The following is a 15,756-nucleotide window of genomic DNA, read 5'->3' as shown; positions in this document are numbered from 1 at the left end:
TTCAGGGTCACCCCCTGCTACATAAGCAATTGGGGGCCAGCCTGAGCTACATCTTGTGTCAAAAATGAATGCAGCTGGGAAGATGGTTCAGTGGTTAAGGTGCTTTCTGCATAAGCGTGGGGCCTCTCCAGCCAGAGACCACTGGGTTCAGCTCCCCAGAACCCACATAAGAAGCCGAGCCTGGCCATGCTCACCTGTAACCCCAGACTGGAGGATTGATGGGGCTCACTTAGCAGCAGTAGCAGGTCCTCCTTGAGAGAGACCATCTGCCTAAAGGAAATATGCACGTGAGCAGTAAGAGAAGATGCAACGGTCTCCTAACGTATGCATTTTAGAGACTTGGGTAGGAAATTCAAGTTTCAGCACTGTTCAGATAAGAGAAAAATGCCCTCCAAATTTCTCTGCATTAAAGGGAATAGAAAACTGAAAACAGTCACTCTTTCAAGACTAGACAGTTTGCTCTAGTAAACTTTTTCCATACGAATCACATAGCTATCAATTACTCCTTCCCCCAGACTCCAGGCACCACCCTGCCGGGAACAACCCGAAGAAGTCATTATCTCCCTCAGAAATTTAGTGCTGTGACATTCTTAAATATCTCTTGGCCTGCTAAGGGTAGTGGTTGGAAGTTCTACTCAGTGCCTAATGTTGGTCACATATGGGGCTGCCCCCAAGTACTATGTTCTCTAGGGAGATTTCCTTTAAAATATTGTTCAGCCCTTTAAAATAGTCCTGGGCACTTAAAGACCCTTGATTATGGCTCTTCAAGTCTCCTCAGCCCTCCATGAAATTACTCTGAGCTCTGAAGAGAAAAAGGTTTGACTTTTTTTTTTTCTTCTTCACCAAAATAGGATCTCATTCTAGCCCAGACTGACCTGAAATTCACTATATAGTCTCAGGGTGGCCTCTTAATCATGGTGATCCTCCTACCTCACCCTCCCATGTGCTGGGATAAAAAGTGTGTGCCACCACACCCAGCCATGTTTGATTTCTTTAACCATTATTACAGTTCTTTCCCTTCTCTACATCCTTTTTCTTATGAGGTCAAACGAAAGAGCAGCTGAAACCAAGTTCTACCAAGAGGCGATGGCTTCCTGGATTTCAGGGGGCAGGGCCATGTTCCTCAGGGGACACTGGAGCAGGTTGCCAAAGGTCTCATGGCAAATCTTGCCCAGAGAGCAGCTGGCTGTGCTCTGCCCCAGAGGATCTCGGCTGCTCCTCAGCGCCTCCCTGTCCCACAGCACATGTTGTTATTAAGAGTTCTGATGGGCTCTGTGCACAGAGTTCCTCAGGCCTTAGCCTGTGGAGGATGGGAAGTGTGGAATTGAAGGGATGGGGAAGACAAGTCCCTTCCCCAAAGCTAGCTAGTCAGCTCCAGCAGAGGTTCTCTGATACCTGGTGACATGGTTCATCCAGCAAAGGTGAAAGCACAACTCCCTCCATAGACTGCTCGTGAGGAGCAAGTACGGGCCTCTATGGACAGCAGTGTCTGTGGACAGCCAAACATGTCACCAAGAGAGAAGACAGGTGGCACATACACATTTGCATGAGAAGAAAATAATCTTAGGGGAACAAGCCAGGCAGGGCCCGTGTGTCATTAATGGTGATATAAAGTGGGTTTATGCATCAGCCTAGGCCTTTGCATCTCCTACAAGCTACACCTCACCTGCTTCAGAGGGAGCCTGAGGGCAGAATCTCCTTGGATTCAGCCCTGTCCTTTGAGCATTCACCCATCCATCCATGCATCCACCCATCTATGCACTTGCCTTCCCTCTGCCACCTCCTCACCCATCCATCCGTGCTTCCACCCATCTATACACTTGCCCTCCCTCTACCACCTCCTCACCCATCCATCCATGCATCCACCCATCTACCCACCTGCCCTCCCTCTACCACCTCCTCACCCATCCATGCTTCCACCCATCTATGCACTTGCCCTCCCTCTACCACCTCCTCACCCATCCATCCATGCTTCCACCCATCTACCCACCTGCCCTCCCTCTACCACCTCCTCACCCATCCATCCATGCTTCCACCCATCTATGCACCTGCCCTCCCTCTACCACCTCCTCACCCATCCATCCATGCTTCCACCCATCTACCCACCTGCGCTCCCTCTACCACCTCCTCACCCATCCATCCATGCTTCCACCCATCTATACACTTGCCCTCCCTCTACCACCTCCTCACCCATCCATCCATGCTTCCACCCGTCTATGCACCTGCCCTCCCTCTACCACCTCCTCACCCATCCATCCATGCTTCCACCCATCTATACACTTGCCCTCCCTCTACCACCTCCTCACCCATCCATCCATGCTTCCACCCATCTATACACTTGCCCTCCCTCTACCACCTCCTCACCCATCCATCCATGCTTCCACCCGTCTATGCACCTGCCCTCCCTCTACCACCTCCTCACCTATCCATCCATGCTTCCACCCGTCTATGCACCTGCCCTCCCTCTACCACCTCCTCACCTATCCATCCATGCTTCCACCCGTCTATGCACCTGCCCTCCCTCTACCACCTCCTCACCCATCCATCCATGCTTCCACCCATCTATACACTTGCCCTCCCTCTACCACCTCCTCACACATCCATCCATGCATCCACCCGTCTATGCACCTGCCCTCCCTCTACCACCTCCTCACCCATCCATCCATGCTTCCACCCATCTATACACTTGCCCTCCCTCTACCACCTCCTCACACATCCATCCATGCATCCACCCGTCTATGCACCTGCCCTCCCTCTACCACCTCCTCACCCATCCATCCATGCTTCCACCCGTCTATGCACCTGCACTCCCTCTACCACCTCCTCACCTATCCATCCATGCTTCCACCCGTCTATGCACCTGCCCTCCCTCTACCACCTCCTCACCCATCCATTCATGCTTCCACCCATCTATACACTTGCCCTCCCTCTACCACCTCCTCACCCATCCATGCTTCCACCCATCTATGCACCTGCCCACCCTCTACCACCTCCTCACCCATCCATCCATGCTTCCACCCATCTACCCACCTGCCCTCTCTCTGCCACCTCCTCACCCATCCATCCATGCTTCCACCCATCTACCCACCTGCCATCCCTCTTCCACCTCCTCACCCATCCATGCTTCCACCCATCTATGCACTTGCCCTCCATCTACCACCTCCTCACCCATCCATCCATGCTTCCACCCATCTATGCACCTGCCCTCCCTCTACCACCTCCTCACCCATCCATCCATGCTTCCACCCATCTATGCACCTGCCCTCCCTCTACCACCTCCTCACCCATCCATCCATGCTTCCACCCATCTATGCACTTGCCCTCCCTCTTCAACCTCCTCACCCATCCATGCTTCCACCCATCTATGCACTTGCCCTCCCTCTACCACCTCCTCACCCATCCATCCATGCTTCCACCCATCTACCCACCTGCCCTCCCTCTACCACCTCCTCACCCATCCATCCATGCTTCCACCCATCTATGCACTTGCCCTCCCTCTACCACCTCCTCACCCATCCATCCATGCTTCCACCCATCTACCCACCTGCCCTCCCTCTACCACCTCCTCACCCATCCATCCATGCTTCCACCCATCTATGCACTTGCCCTCCCTCTACCACCTCCTCACCCATCCATCCATGCTTCCACCCGTCTACCCACCTGCCCTCCCTCTACCACCTCCTCACCCATCCATCCATGCTTCCACCCATCTATGCACTTGCCCTCCCTCTACCACCTCCTCACCCATCCATCCATGCTTCCACCCATCTACCCACCTGCGCTCCCTCTACACCTCCTCACCCATCCATCCATGCTTCCCCCCATCTATACACTTGCCCTCCCTCTACCACCTCCTCACCCATCCATCCATGCTTCCACCCATCTATACACTTGCCCTCCCTCTACCACCTCCTCACCCATCCATCCATGCTTCCACCCATCTACCCACCTGCCCTCCCTCTACCACCTCCTCACCCATCCATCCATGCTTCCACCCATCTACCCACCTGCCCTCTCTCTGCCACCTCCTCACCCATCCATCCATGCTTCCACCCATCTACCCACCTGCCCTCCCTCTACCACCTCCTCACCCATCCATGCTTCCACCCATCTATGCACTTGCCCTCCCTCTACCACCTCCTCACCCATCCATCCATGCTTCCACCCATCTACCCACCTGCCCTCCCTCTTCCACCTCCTCACCCATCCATGCTTCCACCCATCTATGCACTTGCCCTCCCTCTACCACCTCCTCACCCATCCATCCATGCTTCCACCCATCTACCCACCTGCCCTCCCTCTACCACCTCCTCACCCATCCATCCATGCTTCCACCCATCTACCCACCTGCCCTCCCTCTACCACCTCCTCACCCATCCATCCATTCTTCCACCCATCTATGCACCTGCCCTCCCTCTACCACCTCCTCACCCATCCATCTATGCTTCCACCCATCTACCCACCTGCCCTCCCTCTACCACCTCCTCACCCATCCATGCTTCCACCCACCCATCCATCATCTTCAGGTCCTTATTAAGCACCCACAACCAGCCAGTGCTAGACAGGGAACTGGGCTACAGTCCCTGGTGTGGTGCTGCTCTCATCGATTTAAGCATGCCGGAGTTGTGCTCACTCTGGCTGTCGTCTCTCCAGGGGAAGACCCCGAGGCCCGGCGGCTGCGGACGGTGAAGAGCATCGCTGACCTGCGGCAGAATCTGGAGGAGACCATGTCCAGTTTGCGGGGAACTCAGGTCACACACAGGTGTGGGCAGTTGCTGCGCTGACCTGTCTGGGAACTTGGTTTTCCCTCTTTTCTCTTGTGTATGCTATGCCATCCACGGAGTGGATGTTGAAAGTGTGGGGCGTGGGGGAGGGAGGGAATTACCATGGGATATTTTTTTATAATAATGGAAAATGCTAATAAAAATTTTAAAAATACATAGAGAAAAGTGAGAAAATATACTGGAAAAATCAAAGAGTAAAGAATCCAAAATGCTTATGTATTTCTGAGTAAAAACACTATTAAACTGTTATATTCATTTAAAAAAAAACATAGCTGATGGCTCGTGAACAAGATTTAAGCCAGGCATGGTGCTGCATGGCCCTGTACTTCCTGATGTCGGGGCTGAGGCAGGAGGATTGTGAGTTGGAGGTCAGCCTGGGCTGTATAAAACAAGCAAAAACACAACCCAAATAAACAATATTAACTTTGCTCCCCAAATGTGTAAAAATGCACAAAGAATGCAAGATAATGTGCAGCCAAGTAAAGGGAATGAAATGAATGTAGACAGATAACTCCCTAATGCAGGCCACTAAGGTCATTCCACAGCAGAGATTGTAGAATGGCTCTATTTAAATTTCGCTTCACTTGCATTTTGCCAGCATACATAGTGCTGTTGACGTGAGCGTGTGAACTGTGTCTGACCTGTGTGATAAGTGGAGCCTTGAATTCCTAGCAGGTCTTCTGATACACACTCTAACATTGTTAGTCATGCGCATGCGTAAAACATGTAAGGAAGTGTTTGTAAACTCTTTACTGGGATTAAGCTATGATTCCCTTGGAAGGGATCTGGATCTACATCAGAAACGTCCACACGTGTTTTCATTGTGCAGCGAGACGTTGAAGGGGGTGCAGTGCGGTGTGGGGCGGTGCAGTGCGGGCCCATGTGCCGTGGTAGTAGCAGCATTTGGCTGTAAGTTTGTGTTTGGCTTTGAAAGTCAAAGCAAAGCCCTGGCCAGGCCTGCTGAACTCCGGGGAGTCTCCATAGCTTCTCCCATTTCAGTTTCCTTGGTAGATGTGAAGGGGGGAAGCAAGGGGCTTCCTTGTCAGCAGTTTTGGCAAATGGGGTTCCCACTGTGAGTTCTGTCTTCAGGAGGCTGAAGGGTCCAGTGTGCAGAGCATGAGGCTGGTCCCAGGACTAGGGTGTGGGACAAGGACAGCTCAGGACACCCAGTGGGCTCAATGGAGGAAGGTGAACTTCAGAGTCTAGGGTGGCGCCTTTCTAACCTCCTGGGCATTTGAACAGCATGGAGCCTGGTGCTGGGACTGTGGCTCTGAGGTGGTCACGAGGCACCCCCCTCTACCACAGTCACCACAGTCACAGTCACTGACGGGATGTTGTCACAGAATTTCTTCTCGGGGATTTCTTGGCTTGAATGGGGATGGAAGGCAGGCTTCAATGGCTTCTTCAAGACAGAGCCTCCCTCCACAGGTGAGGAAAGCCAGTGTCCAGCGAGTTTAGTGATGAGCTTCATGGATCCAGCACAGGCAGGGCTGTGGTGATGACACCATGTAAATGGCCTTTCTGGTGCCCACGGACGAAGTCAAGCTCCTGGAAGATCCCGCCAGGTGACCTAGACAGTTCAAGCCCTGGCATTTTCCAGTCTTTACAGGAAAAAAAAAAATAGTCTGGGAAGAAAAGGACTTTGGATCAGAGCATCAGAAGTCTCTCCTCCTGTTGACTAAGGAGGGAGCGGAGGTTGTGAAATGCCCTATTAGGAATGCCTGGGAAGCTTGTGCAGCCTGTCCTTAGAGAAAGAGTGGCTCTCTGGAACAAATGGGCAGGTCTTTGTCACTTCATTATCAGCTCAGCATTTCCCATTTCTTTTCCTGAACTGTTAAGAAAATTCTAGTCTTCTAGCAGAATGAGGCTTTACAGTTTGTGTTTAATTACAGAGTTCGTAAAGGGGATTTTATACCATGTTTTAAAGAAAGAAGTCAGGGCTGGGCAGATGGCTCAGTGGTTAAAGGCACTTACTTGCAAAGGGGAAGTCCCTGCTGGGTTTTTCCAGATACATATGTGTACAGCTGCTGGTTTTCATTTTTAATAATGGAATGGGCTGGGGAGATGGCTCAGTGAGCAAGCGCACTTACCACATAAAGATGAGGACCTGATATGTCCTGAGTTTGAACCCAGCATCCATTAAAAAAAAGGCTAGTCATGGCCACATATGCCTATAATCACAGCCCTGTGGGGGCTGCTGCTCCGACTTCGCTGATACACTCCATGGCAAGGCAGCATGTGGAGGAATGACCGGAGGAAATGTATGCCCCCTCTGGCCTCCACGTGGGTACACACAGAGTGCGCACATCTGCACACACACGTGCACAAGTAAAAGATGAAAGCAAAAGGTCATGTTCATTTCTTGGAGGTAATTAGCCTATATGCAAATAAAATGGGCACATATAATCAAGCCCTATTTTATAGATAATAATAAGGGGCCTAGGCCAGGTAGGCTTTGTACCTACTGTCTTGTCCTACTTTATAAGTGAGAAATTTTCATAATTGTACATTAAAAACTGTCTAACCTGCACAAGAAATGAAGCACATCCCAGTCTAACCTGGGACGCTTTTGTGTTTTCAGCACGTTGGAAACTACGTTTGACACCAATGTCACCACGGAAATAAGTGGCCGCAGCATCCTCAGCCTGACAGGGAGACCCACACCTCTGTCCTGGAGACTTGGCCAGTGCAGCCCCCGGCTCCAGGCTGGAGACGCCCCCTCCATGGGCAATGGGTACCCGCCTCGCGCCAATGCCAGCCGCTTTATCAGCACGGAGTCGGGCCGCTACGTGTACTCCGCGCCACTGAGAAGGCAGCTGGCTTCCAGGGGCAGCAGTGTCTGCCATGTGGATGTGTCCGACAAGGCAGGAGACGAGGTAGCCCTAGAGAGCATCAGCATGGACGCCCCTGGCTACATGAGTGATGGGGACGTCCTGAGCAAGAACATCCGCGCCGATGACATCACGAGCGGGTGAGTGGCAGCTCTCTGGGGGGAGAAGGCCTGATCCTGCTTCCCTTTGGCACCTCGAGTTAAGGCCTCTGGTGAAGCTACGCTGGTTACCTCAGCTTCTGCCCGCACAGGCTACTTGGAGCCAGGCACGTCCCTGCCATGAGCCAGAGGGCCTATGTGCACAGGTTCTGCTGGTGACTCACCAAGATACCACTCTGTAAACCTGGGCGTCTGTCGCTTCCCCAACCTGACTTTGGATGACAGCCCAGCCACTGGCCTGGCTTCCCTGGCCTATGGGACCTGGCTCTCCCTGCCTCTCAGAGACCAGTCGTCTCCTTCCCTTACTTCCTCTATTCCCTCTCATCTCTGGGCTCCTTTGGTTCTTTGTAGCCTACAGCCTTTGCACTCTGTCTCTGGGCTGGCCTCACAGCCCCACTCTAAGGAACGCCTTCACTCTTGCTGCTCGGCCGGCACTTTCAGAGAGGGGCCTGCAGGGACCTTCCCACTCAAAGGAGTGCGTGTTCAGTCCTGTGCCCGCTTTGCCACTGTCACTGTGTGGTGGGCTTGCTTGAACGCTTTCCACTATTTAAGATGGCTCTGGTTATGTGTTTGGATAATATTATCTCTCCACTCTCTCCCTCTTGCAACAGTAAATGCAGCCGGCAGCCTGTCTGGCTCATAGAGCAATGACTCCTTCCTTCAGTGTGCGCAGAAGTACACAAGTGCTCCTGGTTTAGTGAATGCAGGAGTGACTAGAAGGACTTGAGCTCCTTTGTGGACTGTCCCTCTGTGGAGTTAGGTAGGGACAGTGAGCCGTCTAGCTGTCTGCTGTCACATGGGTCCTGGCTTGCAGCTTCACTCTAGGTTATTTTCAAACTTATTTCATCTGCCTGGGACTTCCTCATCCTTCACCTTTATTGACCTAGCCATGCAAATTCCAGACATGAAGATTACGGAATAAGTCATGCCATTCATTCAGCCCCACAGTGAGTCGGTATGGCCAGTGATGACTGACTCCCTAATACGTGCCAAATACTGAGTTGGCGCTTGATGGTGTTACTTTGCTTTGTGCTCACAGAAATCGTTGGAGGTAGATGATGATCCCTGGTTGATAGACAAGGAAACTAGTTCAGAAAGATGAAATAACTTGGCTGTGGCTATGCACCTGCTAAGGGACATAGCCCATCATCCATCACCACACGCTGTACCATCTTGCCACATTTTGCCTCTGCATCAAAATAGATGAGCTGCTAATTATTCCCAAATTAGTTCATCTCTGCCGAGTTCTTTTACTTAATTAAAAATGTAGGCATAGGGCTGGAGAGATGGCTTAGCGGTTAACCACTTGCCTGTGAAGCCCAAGGACCCCGGTTTGAGGCTCGGTTCCCCAGGTCCCACGTTAGCCAGATGCACAAGGGGGCGCACGCGTCTGGAGTTCGTTTGCAGAGGCTGGAGGCCCTGGCGCACCCATTCTCTCTCTCTCTCTCCCCCTCTATCTGTCTTTCTCTCTGTGTCTGTCGCTCTCAAATAAATAAATAAAAATTAAAAAAAAAAGAAAGAAAAAAAAATGTAGGCATAGAGGTGTTCAGTTTTCTGCTAGCACCTAGATGCATCTTAGGAAGTAAAATCTTCGAAAACAGGAAGCACCAAACTCTTACAATCTTAACAGATTTCTCCTACCGAGAATGGCTGAGAAAATTAAAGGACCTCTCATCTTGCTGGTCAAATCAGAGCATCATTTTGTGTTTCTAGCTTGCCTTAAACATGAAAATCAATAATAGATACCTAGGTATAAAACTAAAGGGTACATAATATAATATTTTAGTATTGTTTGGAAGACTTTTGGTGTGCAGCATACACGACCTCAACCTTGCCATTACTGATTCTTATAGTAACATACCACCTCAAATCCTGGTTCTTCCATTGTGTATGATCAAGAGCTTACATTGTTGCTTGGCTACCCTCATCCTTACTGGATTAATTTTGCTGTTGTGTTGGTTGTGTCCACAAGGGGGAGACGTCAGCATGCTCCAAACTGGAGCTTGGAGATGTCTGGGGAGAAGCTGCTGGTTTGGTTGGTTGCTGAAACCAGAGCCTTTCCCTCTGCTGAAAAGTTCAAGTGTTTGAGTTTCCTGCCTTGCAAAGCTTACATTTTTAGCATGTGAGATAGAGCTTAGAGTAAGATAAAAGTGCAGAAATGTAAGCAAGCTACCTAATTGCTGTAGCAGGAGAACTTAGGTCTGTATTTCCTTTGATTGTGGAAATTTACTACCCAAACGGGGAAGTCCAGAGGACACTGGATCTCTTTCTACCTGCAGCATGGTAACGTTCTAGAGCACTTGGTATGCTGTCTCCTCCCGGGAAATGCATGTGGCTTTCTCTTTGAGGCCAAATTAGCAGTCCGCCTTCACACACCTGGGACAAAATCGGTTGCGTAGTGTCTCTTCTACCCATTTCTTTCTCTTTATATAAACATGACAGGGTTGAACATGTTGAAAAGCTAGTCACTTCTTTTGTGGTTCAGAATCAGCTAAACAAATCTTCATTGAGATGGTTGATGGAGTGGAGTGGAAGGTAAATGGGTTGGACATTAGATGGAGAGATTACACCATGGCCAGCCCTGTGGGCCCTGAGACGTTGAGCATGACCTCTCCCTTCCCTAAACCTTCAGTTGCCAAATATGGATTTTAACCTTCTATACTTAGATTTCTCTTTGAGGTTATTTCTGAGTACTGATGAACTAATGAAGACACACATTTTCCACAGAGATCTAGATGTCATACTGTCCTCAAACATGTAGGCGCTTGGAAGCAGGGCAGTGGGGTTTGCATCCAGCTGTTTGCTTGGCTTAGCAGAAGCCCAGCCGTGATGTGTGAGCAGTGATGTCATGTCAAAGGCTCTCTGAAGAAAGCTCTAGTAAAAACTGACAGCAAGAGTACTTAGGAAACCCGATATGGACATAAATTCTAGTTTTGGAACAGATTTTTGAGACACTGCTGTAACAGGGCTATGCACTGCAGCGCTGCGTTCAGTCTAGTCTGCGCCCATCACTGGCTGGGTGTGTCCGTGTCTGACATTACTGTGTCACCATGGAGCTTAGGTAAGAACTGCATGAAAAACACCTTCTGTCTCTGTGTGTGTCGAGCACACCCTGCAGTCAGTTCATGCCCGTGTAAGTCCTTTCCACGCTGTCTCGGACCCTACTGCTTCCTCTCATAAGGCTGAGAAGTTGGGCATGAGTTGGGAAAAGAAATTAAAATGACAGATGACAATGATTCTTATTAAGTTTTTGATCTCAAGTCAATCCTCTACTCATATTCTAAATATTCAGAGTACCATATGGCATAGAATAAAATTGAAGAGGCAAACTTAGCATCCATGTTTTAAAGGACTTTTCTTTCTCTTTTTCAAAGGAAGCACTGAGCTGTATAAATCACCCAAAGTATAAATACACAGCCCTTTATAGGAAAAAAATGACCATTTAAATTTAACACCAGAGGTGCTTTCTCTCTAGGAACCTTTGATAGCTGCCCACATCCTTTGAGAACTGATCTGAACTGAATGTGGAAGGCTCTTAAACGGTCTGCCTCTCCTGTCTCCTCTGACTTACCCAGCTGTCCCTTCACCACACGCTGTGCTTCCCTCAGTCTGGGCTGCCTGCCATTGCCCAAGGCGAGGGCATGCTTCTCCGTGCAGCTCCTGTCACCAGCAGCCCATCTGACCCAGCTTAAAAACAACGCAACAAAACTGATTTGCTGTCCTAAGCCCTTATTCAGAGTGAACTCTTTTTAGGGTGTCTTGGTCCTGGTTCACTCCAGAACAACTGTAAGCAGTTTGCATGGGAAGTATATTAGAAGGACTGTCTAGTGTCAGGGACACAGGATGCATTAAGGGCACAACAGACCTGAGGATATTTAACCCTATGCTGCCAAACTAATATGCAAGTTCTGAAACCTGAAAATTACAGATAGAGCTTGCACCAGGCAGGGTCAGGGGCATTCAAGTGTCAGTGCACGTCAGTGGCGCCCACATGTGCTTTTTCTCCAGTGGGAGCTTCTAGAAAACAGACAGTCTCCATCACTCTCCTAAGCCCAGAGAACAGACATAATAGGCATTTACTAATTTGTGAAGGATCTCCATGTCTACCCTGGCGGGCTTGTGAAAATTTGCCATCTCCAGTGTGTCAGTAGTGTTGTGTGTTGATTGGAGGAAGCTAGCTCGGCAGTGGTGTCGTCTAGCAGCTGTGGTGAGGCTGGTGGTCATCAGGCTGAGAAGGTTGCATTTCAATGGCAGCCTGAGCAGCTTGGGAGAGAAAACAAGGTTGTGAGCAGTCTATCTGCAGTGGGGGCAGTGAGAGGGCCTGAATCCCCTTGCCTGGTCAAGGGTTACTGCATCAACCAATGTGGACATGGATGTGGTCATGAGAAGCAGTTCCTCTGAGGTTGAAGAGCCTACCCCTGCTGAATGATCTGTAGCTTAGCCAGCCCAGTCTGCTATCATAAAGACTGTGGCTTTAAATAGCAGAATTTTATTATGATTATTATTAATTATTGCAACTGGGTTCTGGTAAGGCCACTGTTTCTGACTTTAAAATATCAGTCTTTGGGCTGTTGGGGAGACAGCTCAACAGTTAAAGAGTGTTTGCTGCTTACGCACGAGGCCCTGAGAGGCCCTGGACTGCCCAAGTTTGACTCCCCAGAACCCACCACATGGCCCCAAGTCTGTAACCTTAGTTGCAGGGGGGAGGTGGGGGAGGAGACAGAAGAGTTGCTGTGGCTTCCTCACTAACAAACAGCACTCTGGATTGAGAAAGACCCCATCTCGAGAAAGTACATGGGCAAGCGATGGAGAAGGACACCGGAAGTTCTCCTGACTTCTCACTCACATGCATGACTTATGCATGCATATACACATGTACATTTGCACTACACATTACATATCACACACTGCACCCTACTCTACACACACACACACTAAATACAAAATAAAAATAAAATAAGTGGCTGCCTTCTCACTGTATCCTCACATGGCAAAAGGAGAGAACGCATGTGTGTTTTCTTATGAGGATGCTAATTCTATCATAGGGGCTCTTTTCTTATGACCCCATCAAAACAAAATTACCTCCCCAAAGTCCCTGACACGAGCTGGATCTCTGTGTATAACAAGGTGCATCATGCAGGAATGCATGCTTAGTGTGTGTGTTTTCCGCCTTTGCCTGGCAAGCCCCTCCTCCCTGGTCCAGAGGTGGTGACTGTGTTCTCAGCTCATCTGACTTGAAGTGTCTGCACCAGCCCTGGTGCTATCAGGCTTTCCCATGTGTGCATGTATATTTGTGATATATGTGTACAGACGTACAGACATACAGGTGCGGGGGCCGGGGAGAAGCAGAGAGAAAGGAGCCAATCGTGTTTGGCCCAGGCTCTGGAGGGTTAGGTCCTGCCTGTCTTGAATGCTGATACATCGTCACTGGTCAGTTCGTGGCTGCCCCACAGTCAGCAGCTAATGAAATGAATGAATGTGACAACTGTCCTCAAATACGGTGATATGAGTCAACCCTCTAGATAGATATGTGCCCCCATCAAAGCCCCTTTGAGCTTGAGGCCCCAGCCACGTGGTCTTCCTGCTTCTCGGCTCTAGTCCTTTGGACTTCTTCTCTCCTATGAGCTTGCAAGACAGCCCAGGAAATTGAAGCAGCTCAGTACAGTCAGGTCATTTACCCAGGGAGCTGGTGGCAGACATCCATTCCTCTTGTCATGTGAATTTAACACCAGAAGTGACCTTTGAGCATAAGGACACATGCGTGAGGTGCCTCTGACCATGGCAGCATCAACAATAGCATGCGGCGTGCTCACTCACGGCGTGAAAGGCCCTTTCTTACCCATGGCTCTTTCCCACTGTTTCTGGGTCAGACCCCGCACGACCCTGCCAGGCTGTTGTTCCTGGAGAACTGATAGGAGAGAAAAACCAAAGAATACCCTAGGGCCAAGATAAATGATTTGAGGAGAGACTGTCCTGAAAGGGCCTGATTGGGGCAGGCTCCAGCAGGGTGTGGCACGCATCTCTGATTTGAAAAGGGTAGGTTCGTGTTTCTCTGGGCTGATCCTGATGTACTGATCCCAGCCTGTGGGCTCCTGGAAGGCTCAGGAAGGCCCTGCTGCCAGCTGGCCTCTGGACTGGTCTTGGGAGGTTGAGCATCATGGGAAGATGAAGAGCCCTGTTCCCGGAACACAGAGGTGTTCGTTGGCTCGGAGGCTCTCTGAAGCCCATAGTTGAGGGATTTGTGGGGGTCTGCATTATGTAGCTGGAAGGATGCAGGAAGTCACTGACCACTGGCGATTGGGTCAGTCTCCAGCCTCTCCCCTGGGAGGTGGAGCTGAGCACCCCCACCCTCTAATCATATGGTTGGTACCTCTGGCAACTGGCCCCCATCCCCCAGGAGTCAGCTCCCTGCAGAAACTCAGGTGTGGCAGAAAGGGGCTCCCTCACCCCATCACTCAGGAAATTATAAGAGTTAGGGGCTCTTGCTAGGAACCAGGAGCAGAGACCAAATTATATTTCTTATTATCTCATGGGATATTGGGGTTCCAGATTCTCAAGCCCCCAAACAAAGAAGTAAGCAGTTGTAACAGAAGCAGAGACGGGTTATTGGGAAAAGACACACTTCAAGGGGAAGAAGAATGAAAGTAGAGAGGCCAGCAGTGCCACCGCTCAAAGAATTGGGGCTTTCATGCCATCCCACAGTGGGCCTCAGGGCTCATTGGCATAGCACAGGCTCTTCTGCACAGCTCTGCTTCATGTAGTTCTGGATACGGTGTCATGAATCATATCACTGGCGTCATAGCGCCACCCAGAGGTGTGCAGTCAGCATCGTAGCGAGCCATGCGTCGTCTTCAGATAGTGCAGTGCCTCTGTGCCAACTCCAGGGACTGGCTTTCACTGGCCTCAGCAGGACTGGGCTCCCAGACTTCCTCTCTGGTAAATGGTTTATTTTGTATGTTAATTTTGTTAGACGTTTCACAAGGCCTTCTGAGCCCTATTCTCCGGCATCAGCAGCAAGTCCCTTGCCTGTAATGCCTATCTAGCCCTCCTGTTGGCGTCTACATACAGCGCTGCGCTGAAGGTGCAGGGCTGGATAGGTCAGTGATGGGTGGGACCATCTTGTCTAAATTTTTCATTCCCTGCTACTCCAGTGTTTCCTTATGGACAGGACTCGGGGCATATGAGTACACAGATGCCACACATACTTTTCTGAGTCTAATTTTCTCCTTGGTGTTAAATATCCCGCCAAAATCATGACCTCCTACTTTCCTAAGCAGCTGTCTGGGTATTGAAAGGAAGCTCAGGGGCGCAGAGTGAGCAAGTGTCGCGTCCCTCAGCGTTGCTCCCAGTAACGGCTTGTTCTTCATGGCTATAGTGTCAACCTGGTGTGGCAGGTGTGCGGACTGATGGCTCTGGCTATCTGTGTTAGTGGTCCCTGGAGGCCAACGGGCTGTATGCTTCTCCCCCTCCCTGTGGACACTCTTGATTTAGGGAGCATGTGGATCTGTTACCCTCGTTGGCAGCTGGGAGGTAGTCTTATCAGAGGAGAAATTCCAAGTGGACTGCCTACCAACAGGAAAAGGATTCCCAGTCTTCTTCAGTCTACCCTTGTAGAGGTTTGCAGGGTTAAAACCATATTAATTGCCGGGTGTGGTGGCACACACCTTTAATCCCAGCACTTGGGAGGTTGAGGTAGAAGGATCGTCATGAGTTTGAGGCCAGCCTGGGACTACATAGTGAATTCCAGGTCAGCCTGGGCTAGAAAAAGACCTTACCTTGAAAAACCAAAGCGGGCGGGGGTAGCAGGGGGGAAGGATCCACCAGATTGACAAGACCTGCCCCATAGAACAATGAAGCACGGTACAACTTTGACAAGAGTGGCCCAGACCACCAGTGACGTCTAATAGCTGATGTGGGCCTACTGATTTATGCTGAAGAGCATTTGAAAAGGGGAATGTCTGGTTTTCTCAGAAAACTGTACTT

At 50.3% G+C, this 15,756-nt stretch overlaps 1 protein-coding gene across 6 annotated transcripts in view; it reads left to right on the top strand.

The window, feature by feature from the left end:
- Positions 1 to 15,756, top strand: part of Nav2 (neuron navigator 2) — a 728,975-nt gene that overhangs the window by 570,850 nt on the left and 142,369 nt on the right. For all 6 annotated transcript variants that reach the window (XM_045145595.1, XM_045145596.1, XM_045145594.1 and 3 more), the window contains exons 9-10: positions 4,654 to 4,762; positions 7,366 to 7,755. In XM_045145595.1, the coding sequence (XP_045001530.1) occupies positions 4,654 to 4,762; positions 7,366 to 7,755 (499 nt within the window). The remainder of the gene's footprint in view (positions 1 to 4,653; positions 4,763 to 7,365; positions 7,756 to 15,756) is intronic.

Source organism: Jaculus jaculus, chromosome 3 (genome assembly GCF_020740685.1).
Source record: "Jaculus jaculus isolate mJacJac1 chromosome 3, mJacJac1.mat.Y.cur, whole genome shotgun sequence".
NCBI lineage: Eukaryota > Metazoa > Chordata > Mammalia > Rodentia > Dipodidae > Jaculus > Jaculus jaculus.
Note: the sequence above shows the minus strand (reverse complement) of the source record. Positions and strands in the feature narration are given on the sequence as shown.